At 40.4% G+C, this 26539-nt stretch overlaps 1 protein-coding gene across 1 annotated transcript in view; it reads right to left on the bottom strand.

Annotated features, from left to right (window-relative positions):
- Nucleotides 1-26539, bottom strand: part of LOC150088333 (cuticlin-3-like) — a 64478-nt gene that overhangs the window by 20581 nt on the left and 17358 nt on the right. The window contains exon 3 of the mRNA XM_090370725.1: nucleotides 13067-13112. Within this exon, the coding sequence (XP_090226851.1) occupies nucleotides 13067-13112 (46 nt within the window). The remainder of the gene's footprint in view (nucleotides 1-13066; nucleotides 13113-26539) is intronic.

Raw genomic sequence — 26539 nt, 5'->3', positions numbered from 1 at the left:
ACGTGAAATTTCTAGAATATTTTGTTTCAGGACATAGCGGCTCAACCAAGCTATGAAAATTGGTTGAAAACTGATCCAAAGCCTGTCGAGTGAAATTATGGCATAAAGATCAGGTCACGTACTCATGCTGACAGTTTAGTCGACAAGATACATCGCCATCTTCAACTCGAATGACGTCGTTTGAGTTCTGTTACCGTCTACGACTGAGGGAATTTCTAGTCTTTTTCAAGCCAACCTCAGGTGGAGAGAATACAATTTTTCCCTCGTTAACACCACACATTTCTACAGACAAGATACATATGGTCGAGTATAAGCGACAAGCTCCGGTAGCGTTAAAAATAACAACAATAAATAATACATCTGTCAGAACCAACAGAACCTCTCAAAAACTAAATGCGCTTAATGTTGAACCTCGTCCATTCGCTAAAAAAGTCAGTAGACCAGGTTAAAGGAAATCAATTGATCTGCATACAGACGTTCTTAGGATTTCATAACATAATTTTAACATAACAATGTTTAAACATAATTCACCTGTTTAACGTAATTAAAATTATCAAGAAGAATTTACGCGCTGGACTAGATATTAGTGGATACAGCACTCTTCGCTTGATTATGCGCAACTATCTTTAGGCAGCCATTTTATTTTATTTTCTTTACTTTGTCTTTTTCTTTTAATCGCACCACGCGACAGAAATTATCTGGAGTTGCCGTGTGCCAGAAATGCGCAATCTGTAGACTGGCGTGGATGCTGTGGGCTAGGCTCGTGCAAATGAGAGGCATTTCCGTTATCAGGTCAAAGGCCCTAAACGTGAAAAAAAAAAAAAAAAACACAACGTCCGTTTCTGTACCACAATATTAAATCTTGGGCAGCTGAGAAAGAAAGGTGGGTGACTGACCTTTGAACTGCAGCAGCAGAAAGGTACAATATGTTCACGGACGACGAGAGCAATAATCTAATGTAAGAGAATGAATTCTGGTTCAAGGCCCCCACTATCATCTGGTGCGTGAAGAGAGCGGCAAAATTCAGCAGCCATTCCCTTCCTTCCTTTCCTCCGAGATACGCGATGATGATAGAAACATTACTGGAGAACGCTCACGCAGCGAAAGTGCGGCGGCCTTCCGGATTAGGTGAAGGGAAGAGCGCACACACTCAGCCAGCAACCCTACACTTCGAGTGGAGAATTCATTCCTCTCCCTTTCGGTACCCGAGTCACTCAACTCGAACCTCGCATTTCATCACACGGAAAGTCACTTTAGATATTTGGTAGATGTGATCAATCGAGTCCCCCGCCCCTTTCACCCTTGCCAGGCGTAACCTCTCTCTGGATTCATACTTTGGTGTCTGCCATTCTAGCGTGACGATTACCGAGATGCTCCTCACCCTTTCTTATCTCTGTTTACAGCCCTTATTCTGAATCCTTTCTTCCACACACACACGGCGCAAATAATTCGATTTTAACCATGAAAATAACAGCGGAAGTTTTGGAGACTACCCTTTCTACTTCTTTGCTTTCGCTTACACCCATAGCTCGAAGCAAAACCAATAGGATATATAGATATCCGTGTTTCCGTCAATTATTTACAGTTATTTCCCTTTTGTACTTGTAGTGATTCACTTGTGGTACCCTTTTCCATTTTTGGTATCGCTCTTCAGCATTTAGTACAGCGAACGGCTACGCCAATGGACACAATGAGAGCGTTGAAGTTTGATAGCGGCTACGACACATTGTAAATAGGAAACATCGCTTTAAATTTCAATGGAAGGTAGAGGAATATTGTGGTTCATTGGTTCATAAAAAAGGTAGGGAGGTAGAGAAATATTGTGGTTCATTGCCAACAGAGCCAATAAAAAACAGGTGAATGAATTAAATGCCAGTTTTGGTAATTTCAGAGAAGAAAGCAAAGCTATTCATTAACAAGCTGATGCTTGCTAACAAATAGCTAAGCATCTGATAACACTCCAAATCATTCCGTGCTAATTCATCAGTTTGTGCGTGGTGATGGTGTCTCTGCCTGAAATGGCAGTGACTGGACTACGATCTGGCGTCTTTCCGCTCAAGACTATACAGCGTTTCAAAAACAACGGAATAAAATTACTGTACTTCTATTTTAAAATGTCTCCACCCCTGTTTCATCTGAGTGCCTTACTGAACCATCTGTAAGGCAGTGAAGTATTCTCAAGAAATGAACTAATCTGGCATGTCAGGATGACAACCAATGTTTCTCGCTCCACGAGTTTTTACTGATAAGATTCCTAATTGAGGAGGCTACGCTCAGAGTATGGACTAGTTCCTGGTCTTTCCTGTGAAATGTCTGTTTTAAATCTTTACGTTATTATTCATATGTCATTATACATTGTTCAAAGCTGTCTATTATTGTACATTATTGGTTATTCAAGATACAAATCATTGATTATTGTACATCCACGTTAATACTTATTTTGTATTTCGGCATGCAAGTTGGAGTAATGTTTAAGCACTATAATGTACGTATTATTCCATATAAATAAAATATCGTAAAGTGTTCAAAAATTACCAAAGAACAAGCGTCATATCACCACGCTTATTCTTCAATTCAGGTGCAGATCGTACACGATTATCAATTTGAAGCGCAGCTCATTGCTTAACAGTAACATAATGACATTTTTATGGCATGAGATTCTTTAGACAGTTTTCCGAAGGTAGTTTAATTGTGAAAGCATTTGTTAATGGGGTTTTATTCCAGAGAAGAACGTGTGTTCATTTTGAAGCATAACCTCATATCCATTTCATTTTTTTAAATATTCTGAGAAATATTCAGCACATCCTGCGGCAGTCTTTTTATTAGATTTTTAATAAATAGATAACCCTGTATTTAGCTGCATCTTTCATATTAGAGTACAATAACCTTATATTACTTGACTGGATGAAAAACTTATGAATATACCGACATGTGCCCAGTCTTTGCCATCGGCACCTGACACCAACAGGTTTTTGTTATGAATGAAAATTATCCCATTAAGCTTTCTAAACATATCTGATAGTGATATGTTTTCGCTGTGTCAAAAGAAGGGTCAGCAAGAGTGCGATGGACCAATGTCTGGAATGGCATGCGGGCCAATATTAGGAGAAGTCGCTGCTGTTTCTATTTTATCCTGAAAAAATGATTTATTTTTACATTTTATTTACATTTTTTTTAAGTAAGAGAAAATCGCCGAGTGTGCAGAAAGAGAGGAATGCGAATTCAAAGAACACGTGAGTCTTCCAAGGTAACAGCTAGTAAGTTGCGCTAAACTATGCTATTAACGTTCATTAATAATGATTATTTACACACGACAGAATTCCAATGCCGTAAACGAAATACTTCAGGCAGTTGTACCTACCATTCCTCCTCTCTGTTGGATTAAATATTATTCTGCTCTGCTTGCACACTGGCATTCTTTAATGCTTTGACCAGTTCTCATTAGGACTCCTTAGCAGCAGGAACCCTTCGTGTTCCATGTGAGAAATACACTTAAGTGGCTTTTACTAATTAGAACACTCCTTGTGTAGCGACTAATTGCCCCTAAAATATTCAAAGAATGGAATTTTTCCTTGGGTTCTACACTTAACAGAATGAACTTTGGCTCATTACATTGTTTATTGGAAAAAGCAAGGAGGGGGGCTGGGCTGAAGCTTCTGTCGAATTCCGCCCACACGTAGCCGAAAAACAGAATTGGCTCGAGAATACGAATGCGCCGTGTATTTTGAAAGATAGCCAAAGCAGTTCCGGCGAACGATATCTGACACAGAGAGGTTCAAGACGTTTCATTCGGTAGGATAATCGGTACCAAATGTCTTGGTTAGCAAAAGACAAAACTCGTCCATCCATTATCTCAACAGGTGGTCTGCTCGTTAAGTCTAGGACCTGAAGATAATTGCGATGCTTGCGTGTCATGCAATGTACCGTCATGGTCGGGTGAAGCAGAGAGAAGGAACAGCAATGGATGCTGGTTTCCATTAGTGGGAGTAGAGGAAATCTAGTTCCATTGACAGATAAGTCCCCGAAAAGACGAGTTCTATGCGAATGAACTAATTTTTTGATAGAGGGGGAAAGTGTAATATCGTTTGAATGCACGTGCTCTTGAGGTTCCTATCGAACGTAATAGATCTGATAACACTAAATGGCTGTTGCTAATAGCGCCATCGTACGGCCATCAAGGAAGTAACGAAAGCATTGTTTCCCTATCTTACCCTCTAAGATTCTTTTGTGCTGCACCTTATTAAATATTAAGGACGTATAATAATTCTCCTTATAAGTATTGTGGCCAGTTTAACAAGGGCGTTACAGGACGTTAACCTCCACTGGTTGGTGTAGCAAAAACAATGCATTAAATAGCTGATTACGTTTGCTATAACTCCGGAACACAGTTAAAGGGAGAGTTCATATATTCAGCCAGAGTTGATCGGGTCATTAATGTGTGCTCCAGCCATTCAGCACTCTCTTGCTAGTTAGATAGCTTCCAGATTGGGATATTAATAGCGTTTAAAGGTGCTCGGTGCGCTTCTTATATTCAATATAATTTTTCCCTTTTGTATTCAATGCGCTTAGTTGCATAAGGTTACCCCAAGGACAAGTAACATTAAACAATATAACGCGACCTCGACTACAGTTTGATCTTGCTGATTCACTAGATGGGTTGGGGGAATAAAAAATTAAGCAACTTCCACGATCGACTGGAATTAACATATTGAAGACAATACACGGATGAACGGTGAGAGTTTAACTAACTTCTGTTGACCATAGGATTATGGAGAAAAGAAAAGAAAGCGCAACCCAATCATAAATTCCATCAATGTATTCTTGTCATTCTAAATTGGGCAACAGACCTTTGACGCATTAATAACAGCAGTCTTCAGCATCAAAGATATCATCCGACTTGAAATCCTGCCGTAGGATAATCGTAATTTCTGTTCAACGCATATTTTGAGGTTGTTCAGGAGGCATTCGCTTTATTTTTAACTTCTAATTCGGCAGCGATAATAAACGTGTGTGTGGTGGCGCCCTCGTAATCATACAGTCACACTCGGCTAGGGCACCGCCTCCAGTTATTTCCCTTCTATGTCGTTTAACAATAAGTGGCAAGTAATGGATTTGTTGTTAGACTAAGCAATTCACCTTACAATCACCGCGCGTGTGGGAGAAAAGAAGTACAAAGACACGTATAATAGCGACGGAAAACAGAAATATTTGAAATGTATATAAAGAATGAGCGGAGGAATAAGTACACGCAGCGAAGCGAAGGAGATTGACTGCCTCTCTGGGAGCCTTTCAGTAGGGACCATTCACCTTGCAGTCAGCGAACAAGTGACAAACCAGTTTGGCCAACTTATCACGAACACTTCCTTGATGAGCATTGAACATCTTTGGCAGGTGGAAAACGTGACAGGCCGTGACCCCGTACGTGACAAAAAACGAATGAAGGGTGCTGACTCCCGCTATGAGAAGAATTTTACTCGTGGCGCATATGAAGCAGGGTTTGCGAGGGCAGTAAATTTCTTGGTGGGAGTTGCGGATGTATCAACGAGCGATTAGCAAGAAGGACGCGAACAGCAATAAATCCTCGCATCTGCACCACCATCTTCACACATCCTCCGGCAGCGAGCGTAAGTTGCTTCTACGGCTTCTGTACTTGTTTAGTGTCTGGTGACAGAGGCAGCTCTCTCGTGGGAAGTGGTGTCCCGGGTGGGGTGGAGGGGATAGCACGGTCAGGAGGATGATATTTAACACGTCTTCGGCCAAATGAACCATTGGGATAATCTTCCAGGTGTCATCTGTTGTGCGCTTTTAACAGGGCCGGAGAAAGGTTTCTAATAACTGGTTTACTACCTTTAGAGTCGAGTCTTTGACATTCACAGCGCAGCGAAGTTCCTACCAGTATTACTGGAAAGATTTACTTTCATCTGCAGCGGTAGACGGAGGGCAGGGACAAATTTACTTCTGCACATTTTGCTTACAAAAAAAACTTTTAGAAAACTTTCGAGCATAAAGGCAAGTAAGGTTCCTGGAGTTGATAACATATCCAGTAATTTTGAGGGAGGCCACCAGAGAGTGTATTGAACCATTGAAGTTAATTATGCGACACATCTTTGGAGTCGGGGGAGATTCCTTGGGAATAGAGAATTGCCAACGTATCGCCAATACATACAGGCGGTTATAAGAGTGAAGTCGGAAACTACAGACAGACTGGTTACTGTGGCTTCATTGGAGAAAAATCCTAGATGTAATGATTAAGAGTGCAATCCAGGGACATTTAGAAAGAAATGGCATGCTGAAAGACATAGAACACGGTTTTGTTAAGACAAAATCATGTTTAACTAACTTAGTAAGTTATTTTGACACAATTACTCATGATCTGGATGTAGGGAACAATTTCAGCATAGTTTATTTGATTTTAGCAAAGCATTAATAAAACTATAGCAAACCTGAAGTTGCCTAAGATTCTAAGGTGGATTGCTGGGTAGCTGCAGGGCAGAATGCAAATTATGTGGTCAATGGATATTCTTCAGATTGGTGTAACGACAGAAGTGAATTCGCTCAAAGATCGGTTCTTAGCAACTATAGTTTCTGATTTTTTTAAATATCATCAACGAAGGGATAAAGGACGTGATAAAGTTTGGGAGAGTCGTTAATGATCAGTACAGAGTGGCTAGAGGGCAGAAATCAGTGGATTATAATTGATGAATATTCTTCAGACATCAACAATGGGATAGAAGGCTTGAAGTCAAAATTTTCAAATGACGTAAAGATTGGTAAAGTAGTTAATAATCAGTACTAATCAACGGTCCTTCAGGATGACCAACAGGCTGCAAGAATGGATAGAAAACTTGTAGCTATGTTTTAATAGAGCAAAATGCAAGATCTTACACTTGGGGAATTGCAATCCCAAATAATTTATACACTTGGTGAGGTTGAATTAAAAACACTGGGGGTGGAAAGGGATCTGGAAGTTATAATCCGTGCAGATAGAAGTTTTCTGAGCAGGGTAAACAGGCAGCCAGGGAAAGGCCATTGTGTCCTATTGATGATTTATCGAACATTATCCTGTAGAGATAAGGAGGTCATAATCCCACTGTATAAGGCAATTGTAAGACCACATTTGGAATACTGTGTTCAAGTATGGAGACTTCATCTGAAAAAAGACATTGAGCTTCTTGAAAGGGTCCAAAGACGGGCAACTCGAATGGTGGAAAGACTTCAATTATATGGGCTACAGATCTTGGCAAACAGCCATCTCAGAATTGACCCGATTAGGGTTTAGAAGGGGTTAGTAAAATTAATGAAGGCAGAATTTTCACTGTTATAGCGAATTCCAGAATTCAGTATCATAAATTAAAATTACAGGGGAAGAGGTTTAGACTAGATTGTAGGAAGTTTTCTTTTAGCCTGCGAGTCGTTGATTGCTGGAACAGGTTGCCTTCGCAGGTAATTGAGGCTGACAATTTGAATAAATTCAAAGGTCAACTGGATAGTTACCTATGTAAGGAGGGAAGCAAATAATTTGCATTTTCTTATCTACCTGGCTTTTTTTTTTTTTTTTTTTTTCGGGCAGTGCAGCAAAAGCCTCCGGTTTCCTCGCCCTATATGACTATTACTACATAGAACACGGTACATAGAATTCAGGTTATATTTTATGGAGTTGAGTTCTCTGTGAGCACTGGCTTGGAATTCTGTCGGAGATTTTTAGGCTTCTTTAATCTAAACCATGGTTAATCGATCTCAGGTGGAGGGAGAAGGATTTTGCATATTAGTTATCTTGGCTCAAAAAACACGCAAATTGTTTGTTGAACACATGAATTTGTACATTTTTTTTTTCGCATCGAATACTGTGAGCCAGTTCATACAAGCCGCCGGTCAGCCCGAGGGGTCAGGTTCCAGAGTGCATAAGTACATGTGCTTTGAGTGACCGGGATTCAAACCCGGGACTGTTAAATAAGGTGCTGTTTTCTTGTATCTAATCCCTGTAACTTTTTTATTGTGTATTATCTCTGTACAAATATGTATTCCCAAACAACAAGCAAAACTACTTATGAATACGAATATGTATTAATGGACAGATTTGCTCGTTGCGTGGGATGAAAAATCCGGAATAACGCATGGACACCTACTGTTTTTTTCTGTCTGAGATGGCTAATTAAAGCCTCAGTTGAAGAAGCCTTTAAGAATTATTCCAGCCTTCGATAAGGTTCGAATCCAGACTTCTCCAAACGAGGGAAAAGTGGTGAACCCACTATGTTGTCACTGAAGACAGTTGCGCAACTTGTATGCTGTGTGCACTATTATCAAAATACTCGTACTTCGAAAACCCAACCAGCTGAAGTTGCGCAAAAATCGGTAACATCGAAATGCAGTGTTTTAAAAAGAATCAAATTTCTTGTTTATAACACCGAAATTCTAAAATCGAAAGTATGTATACTGCAATGGACAGTATATAATACTCCCTGCAAAAGGGTCTGCTCTGTCGTTGCCCTTCAGCCATAACAAGGTCTGTCGGACACGCTAAAACTGCCATCACGATCCGAAAAGAGGCGACTAATGAGAAACTCTCAGAAGCATTATTGAGAGTCTCAGCATCTTAACTCGATTATCGTAATCTGTGCTTGGAATGTTTCGAACAAACGAGGGAAGGGATTGCGATGCACTCCCTTCTCTTCCCCCACCTCCTTTCTTCGTTCAGCTCTACGGCGATCCTTTAAGTACTGTCGGACGTGCAGACACGAAAGCTTAACATCACGACTATCACGTGGCTCATGCGAAACCTGAATCATTAAGAGAAAAGGGAAAGAATGTTATCATTGCGTCTAATTTCCAGGTAACGTTTAATGGCCACTGTCTCAGACTAGACGGAACAATTAAAACGTCACTGGAAACGCGGCTATAATTTAGTATAACGTGACGTTACCGACCTCTGACGGAAGATGTACAGCAAAGGTGACTCCCGGGTTAATAGGGAAAGGACGACTGCAAGTCTGCTTCTAAGAACTGATTCTTGAAGAGGGAAAAATATTTAGGGTTCTGAGTTTGATTAGGGGGAAAAGAGAGTGCAGAAGACTGCGAAAAGTGACATCTGCGTGAGATGGGATGAGACGGTGACTGTTATTGAGCGTATGACACTGCTGTTAGGTTTTGTTCCATTAGGAATCGAGAGACCAGCGAGGTATCAACATTTCAAATATAGGTCTACGAGGAGTTTATTTTAGGCTGCTTTGTCCTTGCCTTCCAGCGATACAAGACCTGTGGGTTTCAAGACACGCTGGGTCCTAATAAAGGATTCCAAAAAGCTTAACGCCGAACTCGTCCCCTTTGACTTCGTCTGGAATTCATTCCAGTGGATTCCATCCAACGTCTTCCTTTTCTTTTGTTCAATTCCCCTCACACAATGCTGTTTTCAACGTACAGAATCCTGTATGAGGGGGAGAGGTTGAAAGCGAAACAAAAGAGGTACGGAAAGGCGAAGTTCCCTCAGCAATAGCCTGTATACAAGGGGTAAAAATAGAAATCGCCATGCAGAGTACAGTTAGGGAAAGGATAGCATATAGAAAAGCTTCACTTGAATAGAAGGTTTGGCACACTTGTTTAACTTGGAGTTTCTCTAGAGCGATACAAGTTTTGTTTTGTCAAACAACAGGAGAAAACCGTGATTCAGCAATCCTCCTCATTCGCATGTGAAATGACTATCTGTCTTTCACAATTACTTTTGTTTTAAAATCCTGTCAGAACCTCCTAATGAGGTAGCTCATGAGATGTGCTCTGTGTGTTCTCCTGCACAGAGCATAATTGAGCAGTTGGTCACTTAATCATTCCCCGAGAACAAGAAAGTTGATTAATTTTAATTCTAAAGATTAATCCGTTTTATGTAAATATTTTGGTGTGTAAAGCAGGCAATGAACAAAACACTGACTGAGAAACGAAATCATTTCTCCTGAAAAAAGGCACGAAGGACAATAACTCTTCATGCGCTCAGTGTAGCGTCACAAGTGAATGCAACAAAAAAACAGATTTCGCCGAGGTTCCGAAAGAACTCAGGTGAACAGAAGAATGACTCCGGCATATTCCTCACCCACCAAACACAGCGGTAACCGATCCTTCTCGCACGAGGGTAGTTCTTGGTTGCCTTGCTTCATCAATCATCCTTTACAACGCAGATGTTTTGGAGAAGGAGTAACTTCCATGTCATCAACCCTGTCGATGCGCGGATGTAAGAAGGTGGTGTTCCTCCCCTCCTGTTTGCCGTGCCCCCTCTCTTTTCGCGCCACAAATGAGCGACTGTTATTGAATGGACGGCTGAAGACACCATCAGAAGCTTAGAGTGACCGCTCACGTGTATCGCTGCAAATATAAAATAAAAACAAAATACGCGGAAAAGCGGAACGTGTTCATGAGGTGCTTATATGCATATCACAAATATGTGAATCGAAATGAACCATTCTGAATGATGCCTTCACATCGAAGCCTTTCTAGAACTCTGAAGATAGGGAGAAAAAAAAAAAGTAAAAATCTTAAGTAGTAAAAGTGGAAGTTAATTTTCTTAAAGCAATTGGTTACTTTCTCAAGAAATTAGTTGTAATGATAGGGCTAATGGCTATATAAAGAAGCAGAATACATTGCTGTTTGATGTTCTCTTTATAATTTCAATACTGAACTTTAATTAAATTAGGAACATCATGAAACGCAATAGGAATATCATTTTGGCTAAGTGCCAACACTTTTGTGGCAAAACAATGGTCAACAAGCACTGCTTAGCATGCATGAAGATTGCGTGTGGCTACCAAATGAGCTTAGCGTGTACACTTAATTAAAGAATTCACCGATTCCTGCGTGAGAACAACGATCTGCATCCAAGAAGTGGAGAGAAAGCAAACATCGTTAACCTTTTTGCAGGAAGCTGCTTTTGTACTTCAACCATTAACAACCTCATAGTGAAAGCGCTGTAAATGAAACCTCCCACGCCCTTTCCTTCACGCTCATATCTCGAGCAGTTCGTGGGCGGTAAAAGCTCGACAATACACCGACACCTCTCAAACAAATCTAATGACTCTGAATTACAGAGGAGGATCGAAATGAGAGCAGCCGCTCTGTACAAGAGGAGTGACATTAGACGGGTCTTGTAAATACGGCTTGTTAAGTGGACAATTAGCGAAGGTGATTATTCCGGTAACTGGTTTACGCTGTAGGTGGCGCCCAAGGAAGTGAATTACGGAAATATTCAGAAAACGTGCAACGTGAGTTGAAGAGCACTTTAAGTGCCTCCATTTTAAGCATAATTTCTGTGAGTCGAATTTACTGGCTTTTTGAAATGTCTGTGGGGTTTCTCCGGGAACCTTCAACGTCGTTATTAATAAGCTACGTTTCGGAGGTAAATGCCCACGCTTTCTTCAGTCTAAAAATTAACTCGTATATTTACAACTGGAAATAGATTGAACCCAGCATTGGATCAGGAGGTTTGCTGAACCCAGGATTCCTCATCAACGAGTTCTACCGAATCCCCCTCCCCAGCAGCTCAGCACCAACTTTATCTAAGTTTTGCAGCGAAGATCGAGTGTTTGGGTGTGTTACGGACATGGCAGCGGTGTAGGGGAAATCACATTATAGGTTGGCCACCCGCAACATCAGATATTCAACTCTGTGGAGTCCCCTAAGATTAGACTTCGCTGCCAATGAGCAGACTTCGGTGACATGCAACATAAAAGTATAAGCAGGTGATGTTAAATATCTGGGGGAATCAGAAATATGCAAAAGAATTTATCAAAGAATCCACAGTTTTCTAATTGGGTAATGTGAATTGAAAATAATAGCCGAACATGACATCTCCAAATTTCCCTGGTCATCTATACTCAATCTATAATCCATAATTGGTCGATTTTCACGAGGAACCAGATATGATCTTTGGTTCCTAGTGAAAATCAACCATTTATGAATTATAGATTGAGTATGGATGACCAGAGAAATTTGGAATGGAATTCTTTTCTTGGTTATGATCATGTGAGCAGATTTGTCACGAATAATTTCATCCCAAAATTCGGTGAAATAGTTAATAAGAAGGAAAAGAAATTATTAATGAGACTAAGTTTCCTAAAACGTGGTGGTGGATATTTGTTCAGGTTTTTGTATCGTTGGCATATATGATTAAGAATAATGTAAAGCAGAAGGAACAAAGGGGACTATGGCAGAAAGAAAGAGGGGAGAGAAAGAGTAAACTAAACTAAATCTAACAGCCATTAGAAGAATGTAACTAACGTGCATCAGTGGCTAAAAATAGTTTTCAGGAGATTCAATAAGGTAGCAACACTCCTTTATTTCCATAACTGAATATTGGTTGGTCTTAATACGATGAACTTCAGCACCATAGTGGAGGAATTGTGTTAATATCCGTCTTTGTTCCTCTTATCTCTGGGGTTGGATTTCCCTCCCACGTTTCTGATCTCTTCACGTAGAAGCAAGAACAGCGATATTTGGTGACCAAGCGGAGATGGAAATTAGTTGTGCTGGTAGCGGCAACAAAGAAAGGTTGTGGTACCCCTTACTGATTTCTAATTACCAAACTTTTATATGCAAATGAAATAAATAAATTTGTTTATTGCACGAGAGGATCAATAAGAGGCCCTGGGAATGGCTCAGCAACGAGAAACACTTGGTACCAGAGACCATATAGCAATGCTGAACCTTTCCGTTAATCCATCATGTGATAGATCCACGTTTCAAATAACTTGTTTGCCTGTTATGTAATTGCCTTAACAGCTAAAGTCTTCTGGCCTGAATAAAATTCTCCCTCTAAATTTCAAAGATGTTAAGTAGTAAAATCTGTCATTTCCAAAGCTTTCTTTAATCATCAGAAACAACCCTTTCATTTTTCAAGACAAAGAAGTTCCTTTCGTTTTGTCGTGCAGCCATTTTGTTCTTGAACATTCACTGAAATCGCAAAAGTGCAAGTTTCAAAACGTTAAAACTCGTGTGTTCTCAGAATCTTTTAAGATGCTTACAGAAGTGGCTCATAAATTTATTTAAAAATTTGTTCTTGCCGTTATAATACTCTTCAGTTATTACTTACCAGATTTCGTGATTAGCTGTGGGGTCGTCTCAACTGCAAATACCATCTGTAAATGAAAGAAAACGGATTATTAAACTTAAGACTTACAAGAAAGAATAAGAAGCGTGTTAAAATATCATGGTACTCTTCAACATACAAGTAACTGTGTTATTAAAGGAGCGTTACATTAATCCAAATGTAACTCTCCTTTAATAACATAGTTACTTGTATGATGGTCTCGTTAGTTAACAGAATTAACTGAATTCTGTTAACTAACGAGAATTCTGAGGGTTAATAGAATTCTGAGTGATATTAAACTACTTAATTATGCTCTGTCCAATTCAGAATTGTTTACAAGGTGTAATTTTATAAATAATAATGTTAATAAGTAAAAATAAAAATGGTTTTCACTAGTTAAAAGATCTCTTAGAGCTATTAAATTCATAGTAGAATTTCTTAGCAGGTAACCTCGCTTAGCAAATCGCTTCATGGGCGAGACTTTGTTCTCGTCAGTGCGCTGTGAATAACATCTTCAGATACCAAAACGGGTTCTGCACTCACTTGCACAACTGCGTGTTCTTACGTCTCCAGAGATCCACATGTTTTAACCGCAGAGTTCTCTGATGAAGCTGCTTAGTAATATTATGCGTCGATATTCAAGGGACGGAGTGATCTGCCCTCTCTTTGGCCAGAGATGCACGCGACGATTACATAATGCCAAGTGGATAAAAAAAATCTTCCCCTACCGGATGCTACCGACATTGAAAATGTGACGTCAGCATAAAGAGGGCTTGGGGAAGTTCATGCCTACAAGTACTTGGATAATGGGATGAGTAAGGTAGTTATTAGTACACTGTTTTCTTGGGATGACATCATACGATGCAATGCATTACATCGCAAGAAAAAGAAAGGAAAAGAAAACTGGAGACCAAAATCCTTGACCCTGATATTAATTTTCGTCAAAGCGAAAAGAGGGCGGAAGGCAGGGATTTCAATATTTCAGACTTGGAAATTTCGCGCACAGATGTCCTGTTATTAATAATCTTGACAGTCTGAAACATTGTTGTATTAACAGTCTGAAATGTTAACAATTTTCCAATTTTTCTCAGAAATCAAATATCATTGAGAAGGAACAAACTCATCACCCAGAAGCATATTGGACGATATTCATCATCAGCCATTTTCAATCCAATGCAGGAAGAAGGCCTCTCCAGCAACTTTCCAACGTTCCTTCTGTTTTCTGCAATGGCCATCCATTTATTGCCCACGAACTTTTGAATTTCATCTGTCCATCTTCGTTGTTGGCCTCCAGGTTTTCTTTTAGTTCCTCTTGGGTACCATTTTGTTATTTTCTTAGTCCATCTATCATCATGTCTTCGAGCTTTGTGTTGTGCCTAAGTCCATTTCAGTTTTTTCGTTTTGATAAAAAATGTCCTTTACTTGAGTTTGCTGCCTAATCCATGTGTTTGTCTTCTTATCTAACAGTCTGGTTCCTAATATAATTTGTCCCACTCTTCGCTGTGTAATTTTCAGCTTCTCTTCCATTCTTTTGTTGAGTGCCCAAGTTTGACTTCCATAAGTCATGGTGGGGAGTATACATTGGTTCATTATTTTATGTTTCAGACAAACTGGGATATTGCTCTTCAGTATGTGACTATATTTCCTGAATGCTGTCCATTTGAAATTTATTCTCTCTTGACGTCTACCATTTATCACTGTTACAACTAATGGAGTTGTCCAGGATAAGAATATGAATCCATATTTTCAATTTCTACTCCTTTAACAATTATATCCCTTGTTAGACGATATATATATATAGATACACACTGAGTGATCACTGAATTATGACCACATCTATGAAAACTGAATGCGACTCGTTGACCACGTGAGGTACGAGAGTGCGCAGTTAATCGACCTACGTAGCATAGATAAGGCGTCAGTGGTTCAGTAGGCAGTAAAATTCCGAGCGTGATGGGTAAAAGGAAGGATTTGTCGGACTTTTAAAAAGGACAGATTGTGGGTGCTCGACGAGCTAGTGCCTCGATTTCCCAAAGGCTGAACTGGTGGGGTGTTCGAGAGCTGCCGTAGGTAAAGTGTACCAGGACGGGCGTCAAAATGGTCAAACAACGACCAGACGGCAAAACTGCAAAGGTCAAGGTCAGCGAAAGGTTGATGTTAGAGGTGAGCGCCAGGTCTGAAGACTCGTACAGGCGAAAAGGCGCAGCACTGTTGAAGAGTTGACTACCCAATACAACATGGGCCAACCTGGAACAATATCCAGCATGACCATGAGTCGCACGCTCGCACGTATGGGCTATACCAGCAGACGACCTATGGCATCCTCTCCTAAACCAAGGTTCATCGGCGTAAGACTCGCCTGGTGCAAAGAGCGTGCAAGTTGGACGTTAGAAGACTGAAAGAAGGTATGCTGGTCGGATGAGTGACGTTATTTACTCCACACCGTGGATGGTGGTGTACGGATTTGGCGTCAACAACATGAGGCTCCTCATCCATCATGCATGGTATCAGAAGTGTAGGGCAGTGGAGGCGGTTGTATGGTGTAGGGCACGTTTCACTGGCAGGAACTTGAACCCCTGGTGCATGTGAAACAATGTATCACTGGTCTCCGCTATCGTCAACTGCTTGCTGATTGTGTACACCCCGCTATGTTACACTTTTTCCCGAATGGCGATGGTGTCTTCCAAGATGGCAATGCGCCGAGCCATAGGGCAGTTGTTGTGCAGGAATGGTTTGATGAACAAAGTTCTGACTTCTAGCATATTGATTGACCTCCGAATTCTGCCGACATCAATCCCAAAGAGCACTTGTGGGACACTATTGGAAGGCATATCAGGCATCTGGATATAACAATCACATCCATACCTGATTGGCCCTACCTCCCGAACGCTTCCTACATCCTGTTGAATCAATGCCACGTCAGATAGTTGCTGTACTGAGGACAAAAGGAGGACCTACGAAGTATTAGGTAGGTGGTCATAATTCAGTGATCACTCAGTGTATATCGTAATGTGTTACATAGTGTCGTGCATCGTGACACTATGTAACCCATGAATTCAGCGCATTATATTCTATTTTGCAGTTTGAAAGAAATGTTCACTGTGAAGAGCCAATAACTCTTACGTTCTCCTCATCATTTTCGTGCATCTGCCAGTAAAGCCAGGAATCGCCACAACGGAACAATAACCTCTGCGAACGTGGCTGATAAGTGATTTGCATTCAGTGCTCGTCTCCGGATGCCAACGCCCACTTAACTTTACCCTCCCCGTCACTTCAGGTTCAGAGGGGGACAGTAAAGTCAAAGTTGAATACCACTTAGTCCGATCAAAATTGGATAACGACCCTTGGCTAGAGATTATCCCTCATTTCGAGAGGAGGGAGAGACCAGGAGGGATCAATACGAGGAATGACAGGCCAACATGGGAAGAAGAGCCTGGTAGTCACATGTCAGTGGCCAGCGCGAAACTTGCCGCCAGGAGTAGCAGTTTCCGGTTAAAGGGCGAAAGGGAGAGCGTCCAATGGGAGTTAACGGCATTATCTCTTGCTTTCGTTTGCATAATGAAGTGTTGTCGCAATTGTTTCGCGACTTGCAAGCCAATTTACTGTAGTGGGAAGGTCGCTCCGCATGCACGACATGATGCGAAGATGGCAACGCATTGGTATCGTTACCATGGGAAATGAGGCCAGTCATGGCACGAGGTATTGCATCGAACCCCAGGGGGAAATTATTTCGTACGAGCAGCAGAGCCTTCTTCAAGAAAATATGGTAAAAGGGGAGCGCTCTGCAATTCTGTAGACTGCCTTCTTACTGCAAAATCACTTTAACGATTCCAACATGGCGTTCAATCACCTTTCAAAGTGTGCGGACCACAGTGCAATTTGCTATGATCGCAGCCACGGCGACCCATGACCCCAGTATACAGAAGTCCACACACGCAATTTCTGCAATTCCACTTTCATTGCAATTCGTTCTTTTGGTTCCTTTTCTCTCATACGTGAGCGGTCATTTGTCTTTAATTTCCATAATGATCTCAATCAGGATCAGGCCGTTGCTTTCTCCCAATCCATGTTCACAAATTTACATATATACAGTAATGTACGCCTTGTGACTTGTCTGTAAATTTCTCGTATTCTCAAGCAGAATTAGGAAAACCATTTGAGTAATAAAGACTACTTCGGTTTTTATCAGAAATCTGCGATACATTCGTATTGATTTTTACGCAATTATTATTATTAACTACTTATTTATCAATAATAATCCAAAATCTCGAGCCCCACTCTAACGGCTTTTTTTTTTAATTTGATATTAATGTAAACTTTATTTAATTTTGTCTGCTGACGAAAATATAGCTAGTGTAATAAATAATTACTTCTCCATTTCTGAAACTCTAATGCCTTCAGTCCACTATGAGACTGCGACCGATGTCTTACTCAATGTCGTTCTGAAGGTCGGTTCTCTGCCCACTGTTAGTCGTTCTATTAAGGTATTCGTAAACTACTCAAAACTTGAATTTAATTTATATTTTTATTCCTTAGAAAAACTTTCCAATACCTTGACCATTTTTCGGCTGGTCTGATTAACCTAATTAGACTAATGATCAAACGTTGATAAACATTTCTAATAATTTTCAAAATATAATTACCGATTTCAGCGAATAAGATAAGGTGGGGTAAAGACAACGCGTACCTCAAATAAGAAAAAGAATAAATCCCTAACAGATGGTTGTTCTTCCCCATTCGCCTTGTAATTTGAACAACCGATTTTGTGTATAGACAAAGAGAGGGACAGTCTACTTGGCTCAGGCCAATTAGACTGTTGAATTTGCCATGTCTCCACCTTGGACTGAATAGCTCACAAAGGTGCATCTTTTTATACGAACTGCCCGATTTTTACTCGACCACAGCTGCTAGAGTACGTTGACTTCATCCTCAGTACCTTCTGTTCTCTTCACCAGTGGGGCCAATTATGGAAGTCTTCGCGTCATTTGCCCGATTCACGTGCAGGCGAACAGAATAAGCATGGACTTCTTCCTTTAAGAGATCCCTTTCAGAAAAATTTTCAATGTTCAAATCAGGGACGTCAACAGGGCCTCATCCTGGAAAAAAAAAACCACGCCAAGTCCCTTTTTCTCGACGCCACTGTTTATATTCGTACCCCAATTCCAATTTATCTTCAGCAACACTTTTATTTATTGTTTGTGTGGACGATCCTTCACGACCTAGCATTACTCAGTCATGGTTCTCAATGGCAGTGTAGTGAATACGCCAAGTGCTTCGCGTTTTAAGTAGGCCTGGACTCGATTCCGCTAGTTAGAGAGGAGTGATTTATTTCCAGCGGTGTCAGCAGTGGGGACGATAAGTTGGCCCTTGCCTGTATACCAACATGCGCAAGAAAATGAAATACACCCTGCTCCAAACCGTCGATTCATTGGGGCAAGGAATTCAGTCCACGAGATGGACTATGCCCCTTGAGCCTATCTGTCTTCCTAAAGTGACCATGGGTGCAGCAACCGAAGTTTACACTGATGCACGCAGAATACCTGCGACGGCAGTCACGAACTGAATTTCTGAAATGGGACGGTTACGTCACTGTGAGACCGTGAACTCCGAAAATTTTTGTTTCGTTTGCCCTTCGTCGTTTTCTCCCTCAGCACTTTCGATCTGTATTGGAGCTATAAATTTTCGATTGCCTAACGGAAAAAAAAAAAAAAAAAGAAACAGAGAAAGATTTAATCTTACGCCCTGTTAAACACGAACGCAATTAACCGTCGTAGTGAAGCCGCACTCCCTGGGCAAAGTTAATGGCAGTGAAAGGAGGACATTCACCTTCACGCGCAGCGGAACCTCTCTATCTTCACCCTTCGCTCCCACGCAGCTTGGCTCGTTCCCAGACAACGGGCAGACGATATAAAGACTCTTTCTCCGAGTCTGCTCCAAGTGGAAGTTTTATTCCCCTGAGTCTCGCAAATTGAGTAATAAAACTGTGGACATTGTCTTCATTAGCGGAGAAAGGGTCTGCCGAGCAGATCCCCTTGTGAACTCTTTGGAGGTGACGGTAGCGATTAAGCAGATTAAAGACCTTCAACTGTTGGCGTTGTGTGTGAGGTCTTTTTGAAGAAAACACGCCGCGCCGCAGATATTGTGGAGGTAGTGGAGTGTGAAAAATCGAAACGGAACGCGGAAAAAGATCGGCCAGAGGTGCACGCGCGAATGTGTTACGTCAATCCCATGTTTGAGAAATCCCACGCAGGCCCTCAGACCGTGGAGTTTCCGAGGTAAATGTCATCACTTTCTTCCCGCAACTGTAATCAAAAGACAATCAGCGCGAGTTTTGCCCCCTTCCCTCCTCCCTGTGATAAACAACACCAGAACAGAAATGAAAAAATGATTGCATTTTCCCAAAACTAAGGGTGTTTCCGACGAACTTTATCGGCAGAGTGCTTCCGGGCAAATTGGCCAATCGACCAAGGAGAGAAACGTGTGCGTTGACTGAGAAGAGGGTGAGGTTGTGTATGTGGGGGAAGGGGGAAAGGAAAAGAATGGGAGCGTCTGATGCTATTGACATTCACCGAAATTCTAGCAAGTAGCAGGAAGTAGAATTCAAATATCAGAATGGGGAGGGGGGGGAAGAATGCTTCATAATTGACATCCCTGAACACAGATCTAATTTGATTGGTCATCTTGATATCACCAGGACAATAAACTCGCTTTTGTTACAGAAACAAAAAAATTCTGGGAGCATTCAATTCCCATATTTCATTTTAAGCTATTACACCAGATAAATTTTCCAGATAATTTTATTTTACCTACCGATCGGAAGAAGCCAATAAAAATAGAGAACGCTTGGATATTATTTCTGTTGATATTCAGTATAAGCTCCATCCCAAAAATATGATTTAGCAGTCATCTTAATTGAGTAATGATTCTGTAGAAGGCCACGGTGTCCCGCCAACGGACAAGCAAGGAACTGTGCACATCCTAGGTTCCAGCTTCTGCTACACCACAAATAAGCGATTCTACCTTTATTTATCGGACAATGCGAGCTTACGATCACGTTCTCGGAACTGCAAAGAGTAGTTATTTGTTAGACAGCTCGTGCTATCTTCTCGAGCGAATTAAGATGGCCATCACATGTTTCTTTCCTACTCCTCGGTGTGCTCAGTTCACTTGTCGCTTATTTTCAATTTGAAGATGGACACCTAAATTCTGAAATCACTGTCTTTTTTCCTTTAATTTATAATTTAAATTAAATTATAAATTTTTCTACTATTATAAATTTATTTTAAAAAAGTTAGAATTTCAAAGAGTTATCATTAATTGTACGTGATCTAAGAGGGCAAGGATGATAACGGGGCAGTCTCGGTTTAGGATCAAATACACGCCGAGGTCCCTATGACTGGTGAAAACTGGCATGGGAGCCCCTCAAACTGAGGGATGAATGACGGTTGGTCGCTGTTGGAGTGAGTACATCGTTGTTGCAAGTTTATTTGGATTAAGATTTTATCCTTATGTGGAAAGGGCAGTCAAGCTGTTGCCGACTGAAGCAGCTATTGCCGTTGGATTTTCTGTAGGGGTTAAGGTTAGTAACTTTTTGGCACCAGCAGATATTATTCCATCATCGCGGAGACAAAAAACGGGATCAGTCTGGCTGAGATTGGGAAGACACAAAGGACTCCACTTTTTAGTACTTCTACAGCGATTTGAGGAGTACAATATGATCTCTTGATTGCGAGGTTGGTGTACATTCCTATTCTTCAGTAATGAAGAGAGAAAGAGGAGAAGATCTCCATTTATCCTGAAGGAGGATTGTCGTACATCGAAAGGCCTGTAGTGTTTAGGCTGTCAAAAACAGCTTCCCTATCATCGTAACGCTATAGCTAGTTCAGATTTAGTTTCAAAGGTTTGAGGGATGGATGTTTGTGCTGCCAAACATGCGAAATTATTGTAATTTAAAAACTATTTGAGATACACAGTGGAGTAAAAACTGTTTCAATGTCAGTTATGCAATACATATATGGTGCACCTTTAGAACTATCTCAAAATTCTAACATCGACATGTCTCGTCATGTGAGTTGGATCGCTAAGGGAAAATAAATCAATAAAAAAAAACTAAAAATAATAACTTCACATACATTTGCTCTCCTGTTTTATTGTGTAATATATTGTAGGGATCTTCAAACAGCATTAACGGACGATGACCACATAGATATTGATGGTACTGATGGCTTAAAAGAAATTTTTTGATCATTAGACAACACAGTGGTCTGCGACAGTAGTTTCCAGGAAACTTAGCTTTCCCAAGTTTCAACAAAAAGCGTATACCCGCCCGTGTTGACAGCTCGGCTACATCAAGCCTCCTTCTGACCTTAGACGTGTTTCTGTTCTTTTCTATACTAAGATAAACAAACCAGCAGCCATGGTTTTCCTAATATCATTGGTTTGCCACAGAAATCTGGCAAACAGAAACCCTTAATACTCAAACAATGGAATGAGTGAGCAGCCTTGCTTAATGAGAACTAAATTGGCTGCTCAGTTCCATTCCAATCCTGGCGGCCCAACTCCACGTCAAGATTGAACAAACTGTCAACTTTTTTGAAGCAGATGCCAGTGAACAGTAATTTTCGCGTTGACAGTTTAAGCGCGTAACCTTGAGGGCACAGAATGATTGAAATATGAAATAATTATATCGAAATTATTTATTCCATATTTTCCCGGAAACTGTACACAGTGGGAGTGGATTTAATAGAAGGTTGTGACTTATAATCGCCACTGATAAACAATACGAATAATGAATACGTGCGCACGTTGCTTACCAAACCAAGGGTAGGGAGTGTTTGTTCGACTTCGGCGACATGGCAAGTGGAAAGACCAGGCAGTGTTTCATGCAGCGAGCAAGACGGCAGACCTTGTTATTCGAAGCACACACGTACAAGAGGTCAACATCCCCTTAGTGGCCAAGACACGTCACTTGAAAGGATGCTCCGTGGCAGGCTCGTTTCTGCTTAAAACAGTTATGGTAACCAATAAGTTTACTCGTTTCTCTTCGCTGTCAGGAGTGATGAAAATACAGTTTTGTGGCTGACATTGCGAATTTGTTAGTTTTCTGTGGGCGGGTCCATTGCAAGGACATTGAATCCACCGTCCAGCTTAAAAATAATAATGCATAAGTAAATATTAGGAGCCAGCAAAGATTAAATGCATAAAATAAAACAAAACCAGGAACGCAATTTCCAGAGAGGCGGCACCAGCAACTATTTGTGCTCCTGTTAGTAAATTACTGTTTTATAAACTTTCTTGATAAAATTATATAGTTTAAGGTTTACGTATGAAGTATCTTTGGTAAGACCTGAAAGACATAGATGAGACTCTACCACAAATTGGCAACTCCACTCCCCACGCTCTTTGTGTGTACATTTTAGAGTTTTAAATCCCTTTAGCCCCCGTTCCTTACGAAGAAAAAGACCAAGATCCTCTCCGAGCATGTTATTACAAAGAATTAAATAACTGTCATCATCATTACTGAGAACAACTATTATACGCGAATATTTCAAGCTTCCCCACCTTCTCGTGTACGTGCCTTCGAAATCCAAATACTGCGTTTAAAAAAATAAGGAAAAAGAATACATTTTGTGATCTCTTGTACATGTCGCCACAATGCGCGCACTCCATCTAAGAAATAGTGGTAGGCAGAGAAAAACCACACGCAGGCAGTACCCTCGTGCTTGTAAACTCCACCCGAACCATTTATCCACCACGTCTGGCTTCTCGAAATTCCTGGAACAGAGTCGGCTACAAAATGCTGAATGCCTTTTTCGCTTACGATGCAAAGGTGGCATCATCGCCGACGTGCACACCCTTTCCTTACCACCTAATCACTGCATGTCAGCAGTTCAACAAATGCGTAGGTGTGCATATAACGGAATCCAATTAACTCCGCCAGAGTAACGGTTGAGCTACGGTATTTCAACACCTTGCTAATAATTCCACAGGACATGTCCGATCTGGCTAATTAGCAGGGAAGGTCATCGGATCGTTTAGATGACAGACATAAGGGGAAAGAAGGAACCCCTTCAGGCATTCAGCTGTCAACATCGCTGAATCGGAATATTTAGATCGCTAGATCAGACTCGATTCCTCACAACCCTCTTAAGAATGATTGGCAGAAGCTTGTTGACAATATTCTGATTTCTTTCTACTCATGTTGCTGTAATTTCTCTTTTTCTTTGACCATCTTAGAGAAGATGGTCAAAGAAACAAAAAGCCATCCCTAAAAGCACTTACCTATCGAAATACATAATTTATGAAGATGGGTGAAAACATGCGGAATTCTGGGACAGGTAAAATACAAACAAAACTGAGATTTCCGTATTGCTGCATACATTAGTTGTACAGTTGGGCTTTTCTTGCCACAAACCAGTTCTAGGCAAATCTTATTTCTTTCTTATTACCATAAACTCTAATAAATTTGTATGTAATATGATCGGTTATATGATGCAAAGCCAACTTTTATAGATCCTCTCGTGATTTATATCCACGATTAAAATTGTACCTTTTGTCGTCAACGGACCCCCGATTATAATGATTTTACCAGATATGATTTATAAACTCGCGAGCACAATGCGTTTTGAGTAATTTGATGAGAGGAATTTTTAATGCGCATTTTATAGCCATCTCCATTGTCATGGTCACAGAATTCTCAGACGGAAGGTCAACAGAAAGGCAATTATGGGCTCGAAGAAAAGTCATCTATGTATCGGTTCAGAAATTTTACGGGCAAAAATTATTCCTTTTTTTGTAATGACTTAACTTTAAAGTTCTTGAGTGTTAATAAGGACTGTCGTGTGTTATCTACATCTCTCGTCTACCTAGAAAGGAGCTTGAAATTCTACGAAATGCTGGCCAGAACGTCAAAGCCCCTATCAGAATTTGCGTCATGGTATGTAAAAGAGAATCGATGAGGCATGATATGATGCAGCTACGCTTATAGCCGATCAAGGGTATTGACGCCTATGATTTATACATCGCATTAACACCTAAAGCCAAAATAATGCGCTGCGTGTGTTCTGTCTGGTCAAGTGTATGTTCACTGGCAGTTCTGCATGTTGTGCGAGCTAAAAAACCGAGAATAACTAACGGAGAAACTATTATACCTCGCTCTGACATTGGCCACCCCAATGAAGGGGCCTTCACCAGTCTCCGGCAGGATTCAAATCCAGACCTCTCCAAACCAGTGGCAAAAATCACCATACTGTCATGTAGAATACTGGGAGTTGAATCTGTCTTTCTAGGATTATGCAAATAAAGTGTGTACACCTTGTTTTTAAAAAGCCATTGCTTCTCCTGTCTCAGACATTATTCAGAAAACTCGAATGAAAAAAGTAACGATAGGATCAGGTGTCCAGTTGCAAGGTGGGAAGGTAGAAAGATATAAATGGGTTAAGTGAAGAGAGGGCGCTTTGCTGATTGTCTATTTGGTGCAACGCTTGAATATCCCTCATGGGTGTAAGGCACATCCAAGAAGAGAAACTCAAACATTGTTTTTCAGTCAAGACTGTACACGACAAAAGATATTCCGGAGTTTTGCTGCATCTACCGCTTTCAAACACAATAGAAACAGTCCCATATACATCAAACTACTGATAACTTTTGGACTACAGTATCACCATCCCGCATATCTTCTTGAATGATTCGAGGAACTTGATAATGAGTGCATCTTTCATATTTTTTTCATTTTTATTAATAACAAGATACACAACAGGTAACCAATAACAGTGTTATTGGTTACCTGTTGTTTTATAGGTAACCTAAGTTACCTGTAAAACAAATAAAAAATAAATTAATTAGAGAAAAGAAAAAATAACAAGACAAATAATAGTAATAAAATACAATAATTATATGAGCGCTAGTAACTTGGCAGTTCAATAGATGAGGCAAAGTTGTAGATGGAGTTCATTAGTGATTGGGATTTGTCAAAAAAGTCAATGAGAGAGTCATTTGCTGATTCTTGTTCAGTGGACTGAACTTCATAAAGTCCGTGATGGCAGAGTCAATGCGAAACAGCGTAAGATTCCTTACTTTTCTACAAGGAGCATTGAAATTGATTTTACTAAGAATATCAGATGCTTCATAAGCTCCAGTGATTACTTTCGCTAGAAGGGTGATGTCAGCAGTAACTCTTCTAGTGCACAGAGGCCTCAGATGAAAGTAATTACATAGCGATTCATAATACACTGAGTGATAGAATAGAGGATTACTGGACGTAAGGTAACGAAGAAATAATTTTTTTTGGGACTGCTTCAATTTTGTTAATTAATGTCTTTGTGTGAGGATTCCAGATGGGTGAGCTGAATTCAACGATTGGCAAAACAATAATTTTATAAAGAATAACATCATATCTGTAGTTTTTGAACTTTTAAGTTTGTTTTTGTTTGTTTGTTATTTGGAGCATTAGCAACTAAGGCCATATTGCTCGGGGATATGCGGTGGTCATTCCCGACCTTTCCACATCCTCTGTATTTGGTGGTGACGGGCTCGAACCCCGGTCTAATCAAGGAACTTTTAGGTATCCCGTTTGATAAATCCCAGTGTTTTGAATGCTTTGCTGATGATTTTAAAGACATTGGCATCAAAATTTAGCACTGCTGAAGAAGAGAATCCCCAAGTCGTAAACTTGGTCACAAGCATCAAGACTCTGTCTTAATGCTCCTCATCATTTTCGCCAAGGTGAACTGTTCTCTTGAGCCACCCATCTCTAGAAAGTGGCAATAAGGAGTAGATGGTTGGTGAACTTATAGTCCCGACTGTACATTTTGCCTATTAAGAACACATTACATCTAGACAGCCTGGCCTCCGTAATGGATACGATCTTGTCTCTCGCTATAATCGGACTCGCGGTGACGTACTTGAATGGACCAGGCTTTCGTTTGTTCTTACCATAGCATACATCCAATTAATGGAAGATACATCGATCAACGAAAAATTTCCACATGAATTCGTGAAGGAATTTTAGAAAAGGGGTCTTCCACTTCTTTGCACTATTTTGTTACGAAGACTGTCGATAGTAAGTGTGTACTGCCATTAGAAGAGCTCGTATGGTGACGCTATAGAATTCAATTTAAACATGGTGACTTAAAGTGTTGTTTTATTTATTGATTATTATAATTTTATTAATTCATTTAATTAATTTTTTCGTTATGCAACTTCATCCACTGGGTTTTATCGGTTGTTGTTGTAGAGTTTTAGACGCAGCAGCAACTTAGGCCCTATTGCGCCATATATATAATGTCCGCAAATTGCGATTTTTTTTTAAACTTTATGAATATCCCACAAAGACAGCTTCGATCTTCTTATTTATTAAGAAAATAAATGATATATTCGATTTCAAGCCGCTTTAAAATTAGAGTACTCTACTTCACAAATTATTTATATTTTATGAAAAACCCTTTAAGTAAAACATTCGTCAGATCCCCCACTTGT

This window comes from Mastigoproctus giganteus, chromosome 3 (assembly GCF_048544385.1).
Source record: "Mastigoproctus giganteus isolate SK-2022 chromosome 3, ASM4854438v1, whole genome shotgun sequence".
Lineage (NCBI taxonomy): Eukaryota > Metazoa > Arthropoda > Arachnida > Uropygi > Thelyphonidae > Mastigoproctus > Mastigoproctus giganteus.
The sequence above is the reverse complement of the archived record's forward strand: the minus strand, read 5'-3'. Positions and strand labels throughout refer to the sequence as shown.